This window comes from Pinus tabuliformis, chromosome 2_2 (genome assembly GCF_031772625.1).
Source record: "Pinus tabuliformis cultivar Carrire ecotype Pingquan chromosome 2_2, CPIR1, whole genome shotgun sequence".
In the NCBI taxonomy this organism is placed as follows: domain Eukaryota; kingdom Viridiplantae; phylum Streptophyta; class Pinopsida; order Pinales; family Pinaceae; genus Pinus; species Pinus tabuliformis.
This window is the reverse complement of record NC_142300.1, coordinates 810,826,151-810,839,507: the sequence shown is the minus strand read 5'-3', so window position 1 is coordinate 810,839,507 and position 13,357 is coordinate 810,826,151. Positions and strand designations below refer to the sequence as shown.

General features: G+C 39.0%; 1 protein-coding gene across 1 annotated transcript in view; it reads right to left on the bottom strand.

Moving 5' to 3' along the window:
* LOC149195430 (WD-40 repeat family protein / beige-like protein) overlaps positions 1–13,357 on the bottom strand; it is a 316,178-nt gene that overhangs the window by 100,487 nt on the left and 202,334 nt on the right. The window contains exons 14-19 of the mRNA XM_089407918.1: positions 2,544–2,613; positions 2,304–2,387; positions 2,138–2,194; positions 1,962–2,030; positions 1,763–1,849; positions 1,561–1,677 (exon numbers count right to left, since the gene is read on the bottom strand). Of these exons, the coding sequence (XP_089264044.1) occupies positions 1,561–1,677; positions 1,763–1,849; positions 1,962–2,030; positions 2,138–2,194; positions 2,304–2,387; positions 2,544–2,613 (484 nt within the window). The remainder of the gene's footprint in view (positions 1–1,560; positions 1,678–1,762; positions 1,850–1,961; positions 2,031–2,137; positions 2,195–2,303; positions 2,388–2,543; positions 2,614–13,357) is intronic.

Here is a 13,357-nt window from a genome sequence, read left to right as displayed (position 1 = left end):
TTCACCTAGAGTTGGATGGGATTGATCTAATTAAATTATTAATGGCATAGCCATCTTTTGTACACTATACATTATTATCTATGCATTGTCTCAAAGCTTTCCCGTTAACATTATCAAAAAATGAAAATTAGAACTTCGATGTGTTAGACCTTTCCTACTAGCATTATCATGTGCTATACAACCTATAGGTAATTAATAACTTACTTAACTTACTTATACAACTATACAACCTACAGATTACTAATAAGTAATCAAACTAAAAATCTCAATAGAATATTTGATTTTTAGGGTTTCAAACAGTGGCACATATCCTTAAAAGAATAAAAGATAAACCAAAAACTATAATGTTATTTGCTTGGTATCCAGGATGTGAGGACTACCTAGCACAATATCTGTTTAAGTAGCATGGGATCTGTCTACTTGGTGGATCCTACATGGATCTGGGTGGATCCATATCTTTATCCATATCTCAAAATGCAGATTTGTGTATCCAGCATCAAGACCTCATGGATCCAGTAATATCAGTGTTGCAAACATCCCGATAACACCCCATTTTATCACGAAACCACAATTTTTTGGCCTAGCCAATGTTTGCCGATTTTTACTGATATTTTGGCGGTATCTTAATTTTGTCTATGTTTGCCAATTTTTACCAATATTTTATTGACTTTTATGATTTTTGGTTTTCCAGACCCTTGCCGATTTTATCCCAATGTTGATGTTTGCAACATTGGGTAATATAGCTTATAACTTTGACGAAGCTCGCAAGGAAGGAGGGAATGTTGTGGCCTTAGCATAACAAAGATTTAAAACAAAAAAATGACCTATTCATTAAGTCATATATGTTCACAAGAGTTACTTGGTCCGTGAATGTCAATGCAATCAGTCACAAGGTAGGCATGTAAGCATGTCAGCCATGATCTAGGTTTCCTCGTGTACCCTTCTCATGTCTCAATAAACTTCTTGATCCTTTCATCCAAATCTCCTTTGGTAATATTTGGAGGTTTTAAATATCCCCATGTTCATTTTCTCCCTTGTGATGTAATGCACACCAACCTCACTGATCTATTTACTCAAATATCAAAATTTACACTCTAATCTCAACCGGCAGTATGCATCTATTGAACAGTAGCACTACTACTGCAACAATCAATGTGGATTGCACCTGCAATCTGGATAAATGGGATAAGACTTCTCCAAAGAAATTTAATTATATTTCTGAAACGATATGTTATAAAGGGGGAAACCTCTATTTATACAAAAATATAGAGAATCCCTCACTCAAAGCTTACGTTAATGAAAAGGTAATTAAGCCTTTATGACATGAAAGTGGACTTTAACCATTATTGAAATATAAATTCTTAAGGACGAAAGATAAAAACATTATTACAAAACATTAGTTGAAATACAAAGTAGCTCAAGTACATTGAGCCTAATTACATAATAAAAATTTTATTTCCAAACAAGTCACAACAAGTTTGAAGCACTAGTCATGTACTGTACAAAAAAATACAAGGCTGCAGACTTGCAGGTCATGGATAACAGAGGTAGAAAACAAACCGTTCCAGCACTTGAATAATGTGAACCATAATGAAATTTTGGAATAACAGGATCATCGAAGTTAGAGTATCTCTCAAGGAAATTCTCCAGTCGATCAGCATTCAAAGCCCCAACAGGCTTCACAAAACAGAGAATTTGAATAAGCATGCATGCCAGAAGTGATGAATAAACAAAGAAAAAAGTCTAAAAGAGGAATATGTACTTTAGAAAGATCTCTGTAAATAGAAGGGTCACCAAAATCTATAGTATTCGACATATAGTCAGAAAGAATCCATGGAAACACAGGATACTGCATTAAACAAACAATGGATCAGTGTATTGCTTGATCTAGGAAGTGAGATGCGGCTCCTAAAAACAAACTTAGAAAAATAAGCAATCAAAGACAATTATCTGATGGCAACCTGAGTAATGTCATTATAGCTTCTCCCTGCGAGGGTGTTGAGCTGCATTAAATATTCAAAATTGCTAATCTGTAGCAAAAAGATATAATAATTTAGCCAATGAATTACCAGGCCAACTTAAGAGAATAAAAACGCATGAAATCACACATTCACTTTTTTAAGGAACCAGTCCTTACCTCCCATCGGCCCCAACGTTCCATGAGTTGTGTTCTCTTCAAAAGCTGTTCTGGTTGCTATTACAGAAATGGTAATCAATCAGAATATAAATAATACAGGAAATTGTATATGTACAGTTGATTACACAGCAGGCATATGAACTCCAAGCTCTCACAAATTACCAACCTGTGTACCATAATAAAGGCTATTAAGATGTGGAGGGCGGGCTTGAACAATGGCTTTATAGACCTTTCTACGTCCTTCTGTAGTCTGTCAGAGGAAACAGTAGTCACAAATCTCTACAACATAAAAATCTCTATGAACTGAGACTTCTTCCTTTGGACTGAGCTCCAAAAAAATTGCATGCTAAATTGTTTAGCAAAATATAGAAATAGATAAAATGGGATGGATAGAAAAGCAACTAACCCCAAAGTTGAAAAAGAAATTTGACCGATCAATCATGAAGAGTTCCAGTGCACTTCTCCTCAGAAGATATCTGCAATTTAATACAACAAGCATTAAATGGATAGAAGGTACTTATAGGCTATAGCACATTTTAAAATTGAAGATTGTCCAGCTGTAGTATTCAAAGGAAAAGCAGATACAAGAATTTGATAAAGACCTAAACCTAAAATGTAAACAATCTCAGTTCTAACTCAAAAATTTTAAGACATAATGCGTCACAAAATTACATTTGTTTTACAAATATCAACATACACCTGACCCTTGGGACTCATCAATTTTAGCAGTCTGCCTAATAAATGGGTGACAACCAAAGAAAACTTTGGTTCGCAATACATAATAAAAGTTATCAGCACAGGCACTGGAAGAACTCGCAATACATAATAAAAGTTATCAGCACAGGCACTGGAAGAACTAATTTAAATAAGTAAATAAATAACCCTTACATTTAACATACAGAAAGATACAAGATTTGTAAGGGCCTAAAAATAGCCTTCTATACATGCTAAGAGAGACTTGACAACAATACTCTACTCTACCCATTTCATTCTATAGTTGAAGTAATCATGCATGGGGCACTCAATTTAATATAACAATGCTTGTACGGAGATATAGTGCAGTTAAACAATTTTACTAAAGCAAAATCTCCAAATGGAAGCTTTAGAACATTACTACACCAAAAAGCATTACATCCAGGACCTAAGTCACATGACATGACGACATGGACATAGCATACGGCAAACATGGAAATATGAGTATCTGACAGGAAACATCAACACTGGAAACAGGACATGGAGGACATGGAAGTATTAATATCCAACAGGGGACAGGACGACCCCTGAAACAGGACAGCAAACTATATATATTTTAAAAAAATAACAGATTACAAATACAAAAATGAAATATAGACAAAGATCCAATATTTTTCACAAAATAGAATATTTACATTACACTTGGAATCCCTTCAAATTTTGATTTTACCCTTCACCTGCACAATGAGAGACTGTAAAAGTTCTTTCTGTACAGCTGAAAATGACAAAAGAACAATGAAAAATTGTTTTAGAGTTGAATGGGTAGGACACATCTAGAGCATGTGTTTGGCACAAGTCCTGTTTTAGGACATGTGTCCTTCTGTCTACCGTGACATGTCCAACATGCAGGATACAGGCACGCTGCACAGCACCCCTGGGTTAATTTCCTGTTACTTAGGCTAGGACTAATCACGTCATAGATACAACCCAAGATTGCTAGCCATTTCACCATCCCATTGGTTGTTGTACATCATTGCAATAGTAAATGCATTAAATCTATAAGTGTACCCTGTTACTTACCAAAATGGGTAATCCCACAAGAGAAAACTTTTCTCCTGCATTGGACAGACAGCCCCTGCTAGCCACCATTAGCTAATAATATGCCATATAGCTCTGCCACTTGCATCAGCCATTTGCTTCTCACCCACCTAGCATGAGCACATGGACGAAGGTGAGCTTCCACTCAAAAGGTACTTTGATCATTTTGCAATTATGTCCTTATACTTGTTTGTTTTGGGCATTTAGTATGGATTATCGGGTGATCTGGAAAATTGACAGACTTTGACCGTGATCTTGTTCTCTCACCTTACTTGGGGTCTCAATCTTCGATCCTAGTCTAGTGGGACCTCCCCTATGGCCTTAAGGGTATAGGAGGCACACTACTTGTGAAGCCCTGATTTAGGTAATGTAGTTCCATCTTCCCATATGTCATAATTAACACCTTCCATCTTAAATTATAATCCCATATCTCACCTCATTCTTCGGGTACAACTTGTCATTGGTTCTTTGGGATTTGACACTCATGTCCACAAGCCTGGGTAGGGCCCTAAAACTTTTCCATAGAAGGTTGATGCAGATAAAAGTAACAGAAAGAGCATCTCATGCTAAGTTGCACTGAAAGGGATACGGATACAAGGTTTGAAATGGATACAGCAAATTTTCAAAAAATCAAGATACGATACGGCAAGGAAATGGCATATATATATATATATATATATATATATATATATTATCATTCATCTTTTAGAATCTAGAATCTATATCTAAAAATACATAATCATTGTCATGAATTCAACATAAACAAATCATCATCATCAATTCAGCCTAAACATTGTCATCATCATTAGTGATTATTATAACATTCAACATATTATCATCATCATTAGTAATGTAATCAGAAATGCTACAGCTTTTGTGCTTTCGGGCCCAACTCCTTCAAAGAATGTGTCATGCATGGCAGATGATATCTATCTTCCTTGCATGGAAATTAAATGGCCCATGGGATCATTGGGATATTCTGTCAAGACCTATTTGAACATTTCAATCTTCTCAACGTCAGCTTGGTCTCTTGACTATATCCAGGCAAAAGATTGGCTAGAGAAGATTTGTTATATTGGAGGGATTTATGAAATCAAGAGAAAAATCAATGAGAATTAACAAAACCTTAAACAAAAGGAAAATTAATCGCTCAAATAAATCTCTTTACTAAGACATTCATCAAACCCTTTTGTTTGCATTTTGAACATCTATCTGTTTCTTAGTAAGAATCCTTCATAAATATATGGAGTGTCATTGTTTCTAAAGATTTAGAAGAGACATTATGAGTCATGACACTATGTTTTTAGTGAGTTTATTTGCAAATTTGATTTCTTCATTTTTATTATCTATTTATGGCTATACAAATTTTCGCGCTTTTTAACATTTTAAGGGTGGATTCTGATCACGATTTTCGTGGATCCATTTCCAAAAATCCGGAAACAGATCCAAAAAAAAAGTTAAATCCCTTGGAAATGTATCCAATTCCAAATCTGAAGTTTCCAATTTTTTGAAACGGCACAAAAATGTTTTTACAACGTTTTAGACAAGAATCGTACACGTTTCTGTATTGGAAACAGGGTTCAGGGTTTCCGGTAGATTCTCTAGGCATTTCCAGTAACTTAGATATCATGGCCACAATAAAACAAAGAAAGAAAAGTTAAAATGCCAAAGATGGCCAGGGACATAGAGATTAGCACATGGGCAGAAGCCTAGCATGAGCTCTACCTCACTCATATGGCCATCACCCAATTCCTCAGTGCATATTGCTCCATTACATAGAGAAGGAACCCTTGCATGTCCCAACCCCGATGAGCAATAAACTAACTCATCTTAAAGGGATAATAAAATTGCTACATCATACAAAGCAAGCTCTAACCCTTGAGTCATAAGCACTAATACAAGAAAAAAATAAAGAACTAAAAGGCGCACAAGAGGGTTGAAAAAACTAAGGTTGAGCTAGTAACTCATGCATCCACGAGTGCTCCCTCCTCACATCTAGACATTTAGGATGTGGACAACCCCATCAGTTGGTCCCTTTGACGATGGCACTTGGCCATGAAGTCTTTTACCCTCTATTTCCATCATTATTATTCACTAACACCAATCAATTGAAGGGTGGACCAAGGGAATGTTACTTCCCCTTAGGGGCTGAAAGCATAGTTATTAGAACCAGACTGGTCGTCGAACCAATAGACCCTTTGGACAGGGAACTAGTCAGAACCAGACGCAAACCGGTGAAAAAGCCAAACCAAAAAACCAGTTGAGGAAAAATACAAGAAATATTCAAATTTTAAAGAAAAACATATATATTCATGTGCATCCATATAAATTCAAACCATTTATACACAAATATGAAAAAGTTCTCATTTATATAGCAAGTAAGAGTGCATAATATGATAATACCAAAATAGCAATTAGTGCAATACATGTCTGAAACAAAATACGTCAAGATACAGACTCTAAATGGCCTTTAATACATCAAACTACAACACTGTTAGTACTAAATTACTAATCAGAATCAACATCCTCAACCTCCCCCTCATCTTCATCCTCAAAATTAGGAGTAGCAGATTGAGGATCTATAGTGGGATTTTGACTTGATTCCACTGGCCCCATAGGTGGAGCTGGAACTGGGTCCAAGTCAATCCAAGAAAGATCTTCATAGTCAAATGTTGGTTCCTGGGTCTCTACAATCCACTCTGATGATGGATCAAAGTCATCCAAAGTTATGTTGCTTGATTCAAGTGTCTTATTCAGCAACTAGTTTTGCCTCAACCTAAGGTTGTACTAAACATAAGCCATGTCATTCAATCATTTTTGCTCCAAATGGTTCCTCTTCTTGGTGTGTATTTGCTCAAAAACACTCCAATTACATCCACACCCTGAAGCCCCAACTGAGAAAAATATTTTTAAAATCAAAAAATAATAAAAAATTGTTTGAATGGGCCCCACACGAGTTGTTAGGGTGTTGCATTGAACCGGCCGGTTCGACAAAAAATAGTCGGTTCGGTACCAAACTGGTCGGTTTAGTCTATTGCACCGGTCTAAACTGGTTTAGGGTTGAAAACGTTCGAACCAGCCTGTCCAAACCGGTTCGGTTCGATCCTGACAACGCTAGTTGGAACACCTAATAGGGTTGACCATTATTAACCCCTACCTAGCGAGAAAACATCTTCGCAAGATCAAGGTCTTGATTTTGGGAGGGGATCCTTGTTCGAACTATTAAGCTACCCTTAGAATTCAAGTTTGGTTCACGCCGATGCATTATTAATCTTGGTCTGTAATGGTTGGTTACTTTCACTAGAATACATGTTGTTATTATCAGGTCGTCCAGCAGCCTAGATCTTGGGCACCTACTCCATAGGTACCTAGGGCCTCCACAGAAGTATATTGGCCCAAACAAGTGAAGCGTTGCGACTCTTGGGCCTCCTAGCAGCATAATTGACTAACACATGTCCCAAACACTTCAACACCCAACACATTGGTTGATTTTGACTTGAGGATTTTTCATGATGACACAGCTGGACATAACATGCCCACGAGTTGGCCTTGACACAACTTAATGGGCAACAATTGATTCAGGGCCCAAATGACGATAGTATCACCATGAGAGACTAGGGAGGGCTTGTTGCACCAAATAAGCCCTTAACACTAGAGCAGAGGAGGCCTTATTTAGCAGATGGGGACCCATGGAGACCACTTTGTGCCACCCCGGCTAGATTTTGGGACCCCACAAGAGGTAATGAGGTAAATTTGAGGGCCAACCCTCAAATCATGGACTTCACATGCATCTACATCATTTTGGACTAGTGTTGTGAAAATTGCAATTTTTTCCCTGAAACGATTAAATCAATGATTTTTTCGAAAAAAATCACGATTTTTTCCCAAAAATCTTAATTTTTGTATTTTTTGTATTTTTTTATTTTTTTATTATTTTAATTTATTTATTTTTTGGCCGATTTTGACTGATTTTTATGATTTTTTCTTTTTACCGGACCCTCACTGATTTAATCCCAATCATGACTATCGCAACATTGTTTTTGACACGTCATCACCCTTGGACATGGCATTTGGAGCACTCGCATTGGATGACATCAACCCTAGAGAGCTTACTGTTAGCCTCCTGCTGCAGCAGGTTAATCATCTTTCATGATCGACATTTTTACATGCCAAATATGTCGTACAATGCATGTTGCAATGCTCCATATTTGCTACAGATGGCCAAAGAATTGTCCATGAAAGTGTGCTAGTCTAAATGCCACTGCTGTGTTCCAATTTTTGGTAAGCAATTCATTTTTGGTTTGAGGCAGTTTTTCAGTTGGAGGACTTCAAGCGAGGCATGTCTAACTCCCCTTCTTCCTCTTTCCCCAAAATCACTCACTAACTTCCCCCAAAGAGATCAAGATTTGCTTGATAACTCTTAGTTTCATCATTCTCTATATCATTTGCCTTGGTGAAGATCTGCTTCACTCAAGGAAGGTCCATACTGCTTCTATGAGTCATTTTCCCTCTTAATAGCCTAAGATTCACATACTTAGCGCTTTCATATCACTTTTCATGTTAACTACTAACTCTACTATGTAGCTCCCTATCTATTTCCCCTTCCCCTACTAAAACTATGTATATTACTCCCCTATATACTTATCCCCTCCCCCTGGTTGAAAGATAACAATATACATCCTCGGGAATTGCTAAGTTTATCTGAAACTTAGCAAGAGCCCTCAATACCCCCTCTAACCATCTCCCAAATGCATAAGGACTCATTCCTTTGCATAGTTTCCCTTCATATGTATAAAAATCCATCTTTGGGCCTTGTTTTACCTTTCCCAAGGCATGAACCCCTTTTTATAGGCCTAAACCCTCCTCCGATCCGAATCCCCTCCTTCCGACACGATATCGCTGTTGGAGGTGCTAACAGTGTTGGCCGCATATATATATAACACCATTTCCCTCTCCTCCGATACGATATCGCTATCGGAGGCCCCCCTTATCATATCTCCCCTTTATCGCATTATACATATCGCGACCGTCCGATCAAGCCTCAGATCCGACGGCCCGTATTAAGTCGCAACCCCCATTTTGGCGATCGCAACAAAAATGAAGTCACGCCCCATGCTCTCCTCCGACGCAAAACGCCGAGTTGATCTCAGCCGCCCATTCAGGCCCAGAGATCAACGGCCCATATTTAATCGCATCACTCCCGTATGGCTCCGACCAGCGGAGCCGAAAAGTAATATAGCGCGGCATAAAGGCATTTCGGGTCCGATGGGTTTCGGCGTTTCTATGTGGCAACCCCATGACCCCGCCGATAGCGAAATGCTGACTTAATCTCCGCCGTCCATTTGGGCCCTCAGATCAACGGCACGTTTTTGATCACATTGCCCCATATATTGCTCCGACTGGCCGGAGCCGAAATAATAATAAGGCACGACATATATATTTTTCGGGTCCGTAAATGGCCCCTTGTACAGCGAAATGGAAAGGCTCCAACGGGCCGGAGCCGAAAAGTTATAAAGAGCAGTTTGAATGGGTTTCGGGTCCGCTTATCATTTTTATTAAAATCCGTCAAGTTGGGTTCGCCGATGGGCTGGACCCGATCTAAATGAAAAGGGAGCCTATAATGCATTTCGGGTCTGCGGGGTTCATCACTCATCGAAGGCTTTATGGTTTGGGATCCGCCGATCCGCCGATCGCCGATTTAGTGCCAGTCGTTGGATCAGCCCGCGCCGGATCCGACAGCCATGATTTAGTATTTTGCATAGTGTTCGCCTAGCCCCAAATTTTGATGAAATTCATGTTTTAAAGGCATTCCGCCTGTTCATAATAAAAGGGCCATTTTTAATGTTTTCTGTGCAGCGCCCGTGCCCGCACAGGTATAAAGGAAATGATGGTTTCCTTAGCCATTTTGAGATTGCTCCAGGCCCAAATACTTCCAAATGCAGGGATTTTTCCTCGGCATGCCGCCATAGCTCCTTTATTCGACCCAGTGTTGCAAAATTTATCAGTTTAAGGACCATTTTTGATCGGCCATGCGCCGATAGCATTCTAGGGGCCACGGAAAGCACTTGCAGCAGTTATTTTGCATTCAAAGAGCAGAATGGGGCGATTTGACAGTTATAGAGTATCAGTTCAAAATATCAGCAACCTAAAAGCAGCAGAACATTAAAGAGGCCCCCATCAAAGTCAATAAAGCAGCTCAGAGCCATCAAAGCCCACCAAATCACAGTTATGAGCATTAAAGCCACTTTGCAGTAGCAGAACTGCCTAAAGAGGCAATTCAAGTGTTTAAAGCCCAGTTATTGCCAGAACAGTGTATAAAGACACCTGAGAGCAGCGCTGCAAGTTCCCAAGGCGCAGTTATGGCAAATTGCCAGCGCAGAGCTCCAAAGGACCATATTAATTCATTCTTGACGATGTTGTCCCTGCGCAGCTGATTAGATAGATATTTTTTCATTCATTCCAATAAATGTTAGGTTACAATCATTCATTTCTCCAGATCTGCCCTCAGATCTGCTGTTTGTACATATTTTTAGATATTTTCTCTATAAAGACCACCCTCTGTATAGTGTAAAGGGTTGGTTGGTTGTATTTCTCATTCCAGACTTGCGCTATAAGCTTAAGAACTTCTGTAATCAAAGATTGTTGGAATATTTGCATCTGAACTGGCTGGTTGTGCTTTCAATGGCTGAAGAGCTTTGATGTGGAATTCATGTGCTTGCTCATGGTTCAATAAGTCTTTCCTCCCTCTGTTTATCAGTTTATATGTATCTGTATCATCTGTATATCATAATCTAAGTTGCAGGAAGAAGGAATAGTTCAGAGCTGGCTTCCATGCCCTCTGTGCTCAATTCTTGTAACTTTTCTATGTTTTCCTCTGAATTAGTGATAAATATGCATACTTAATTGATCATGTTTAAGCTATTTCTCATTTCTGAATGCTGTTTAGGAATCCTTCATTGCTCCTATATAGTCTTCATCCACTTTCCCTCTTTGGTTGGATGAGAGATCCTTAATTGCCTCTCATCCCCTGACCTCCATTTCATCCTTGTTCCAGCATTAATCATTGTGCCATGTGTAGCTATCCTGCTCCATATTCCCCTCTTCTGCCAAGGAAAACACACCCTTCAATTCACATTCATAGACTCCATGCCCAATGGTTTGAACTTCTTACACTTTGCATGCCAACTCTACTTGAATAGATCAACCATCCCACCAAAACTCAAACAAAACCCATGTGCATCATATCTAGCCTAAAATCATCCCTTAAACAAAGCTAAATCCTAAAGAGAGAGCCCTCTCTGACTGCAGGTAGGCTAGGACCTGCAGTCCAAAGATTGGTTTGTGGTTACCTCGACCGTATTCCCTTGGGAGTCAAAGGGAACAACCTGAGTGATAACATAATGGCGACTCCACTGGGGACCTGAAATCATTTGTTTATTACTGTATACCCCCAATTTTGATCAGTTTGCCTTGTTTTCTGGAGAAAGTGTCCCTTCTCTTCAGAGCTTCTCATGTTTAGCTCTGATCTGTGACGGTGGATAGAGATCAGGCACTTCAAGGTTAATTCATCCACCTGGCGACTCCACTCATAATAAAGACTCCACTGGAGAAATGAACCCAAAAGAGATATATGAGCAGATCAGGCTTTTGACCTGGATTACTATCCAAGAGGTCATGTTTTTTCTCCATAAAGTTTTGCTGTGTATATTGTGTTTTAAAGACGATTCCATATCAGATTTTTATGATTTTCCTTTGGAAAATGTTGTTGAAAAGCCTCCTTGCACATTAGAGCAGCAGTCTTCAAATGCTGTTGAAGATCATCATACAGCCAAGGAGGAACCAAAAATAGAGCCCAGTCTTACAATTCCTGTATATACTCCTGTGTCTCGTAAAGTTCCTGATAGATATAAGCCTCTCATTTTGCCTCCTGTGCTGAATCCTTTGTCTGCAAATCATCCAGAGTATCTCCCTAGATTTGATGGAGAAAATGGTATTACTGCCCAGAAACATATCCAGGCTTTTGAAGATTATCTTAATATATTTGAAGTAGAAGATGAAGATGTCAGTCTTAGACTATTTGCCCTTTCTTTGCAAGGCGAAGTTAGGACTTGGTTTAAAGCAGTGCCTGAGGCCAGCATCTCAAATCTTCAGCAGTGTTCCAAGCTCTTCCTTGATAGATGGATGATCAAAGTTAGTTTCCTCTCACTCATTCAAGACTATGATGAGTTAAAAAGGCTTCCAAATGAGTCGGTTCAGCAATTTTCTGATCGATTCAATCAAGTCTATCTCTCTATGCCATTGAATATTAGGCCTCCCCCTGATCTGGCTCTATTGCAATATCCAAGAGCTTTTGATCCAGAAATGGAATTTCGTTTGAGAGAAAGATGCCCGTCCACTTTGAAACAGATGCAGGACGTAGTCGTGGACGTGGAGGCAAATCTAAAGAGGAGGGAAAAACAGCGCAAGGCAGAGCAAGAAGAAAGACTTCATAGTGTGTTACAAAAGTCAGAAGAAATGATGCAGTTGATCACAATGAAAGTAGAAAGTTTAGAGCGCCAGGACACATCTGTTGTGCAAGAGGAAAGTAGTGACATTCACGAACAAACCTACGACAAATCAGATGACATATTCATAGAGCCATATGTGAAGGAGGAGTCTCTTGATATACTGTGTGAATATAATAGCTTCTCTTCTTTCAACTGTCTGCCCAAATATAATCTGTATGATGATGATTATGAGCCTAATGACCAAATCAGCCTTGCAGAGGAATCAGATCCTATTTTGGCAGGAAGCGAAGTTCAGGCTCAGCAGCTTGAATGTAATGATCAGCTTACCCAGTTCAGCTATGAAGTAAAGGAGGAAAGCGCATAAAATTTTGATATCAGCGAAGGAACTTTACTTTTCTATTTTGAATCTTTTCAATTTATTAAGGAGAACTATCATGCAATTAATAAACATTTGTCAGCAAGTCTTGTTATTGACTGCCTGGAGGATGATCAAAATATTGTTCCAGATGCATCGCCTCTAGTTTTGCAGCCCCGAAGAGCCATTGAATATCAGATTGAGGAAGACTCGGCAGCAACACCTGAGCAAATAAATCGACTCCCTTCCCTGCCGCTTTGTTTTCAGCCATCTCAGGTATTTGAAGAAGAAGAGGAGCAGCCTGCGCAGATCAGTCAGGTTCCAAATGAGCCTGTATGTAATAAAGTGCAAGCACCTTTGCAAGTTTTGAATGACCCATCTACTGGCAGGCAGAATAATGAAAGAGATCAGCGCTCTTCTCCATTAGCGGGCTGTGTGCCTCAATATCAAAATGTTGATGATCTCCCGACTCCAAGGCATGGTAGCGATCCTGAACCTTTGTACAGTCCTTTATTTCAGCCTAGCAATTGTATATATATGTTGCAGGACAGTTTTGTACAGTGTTTA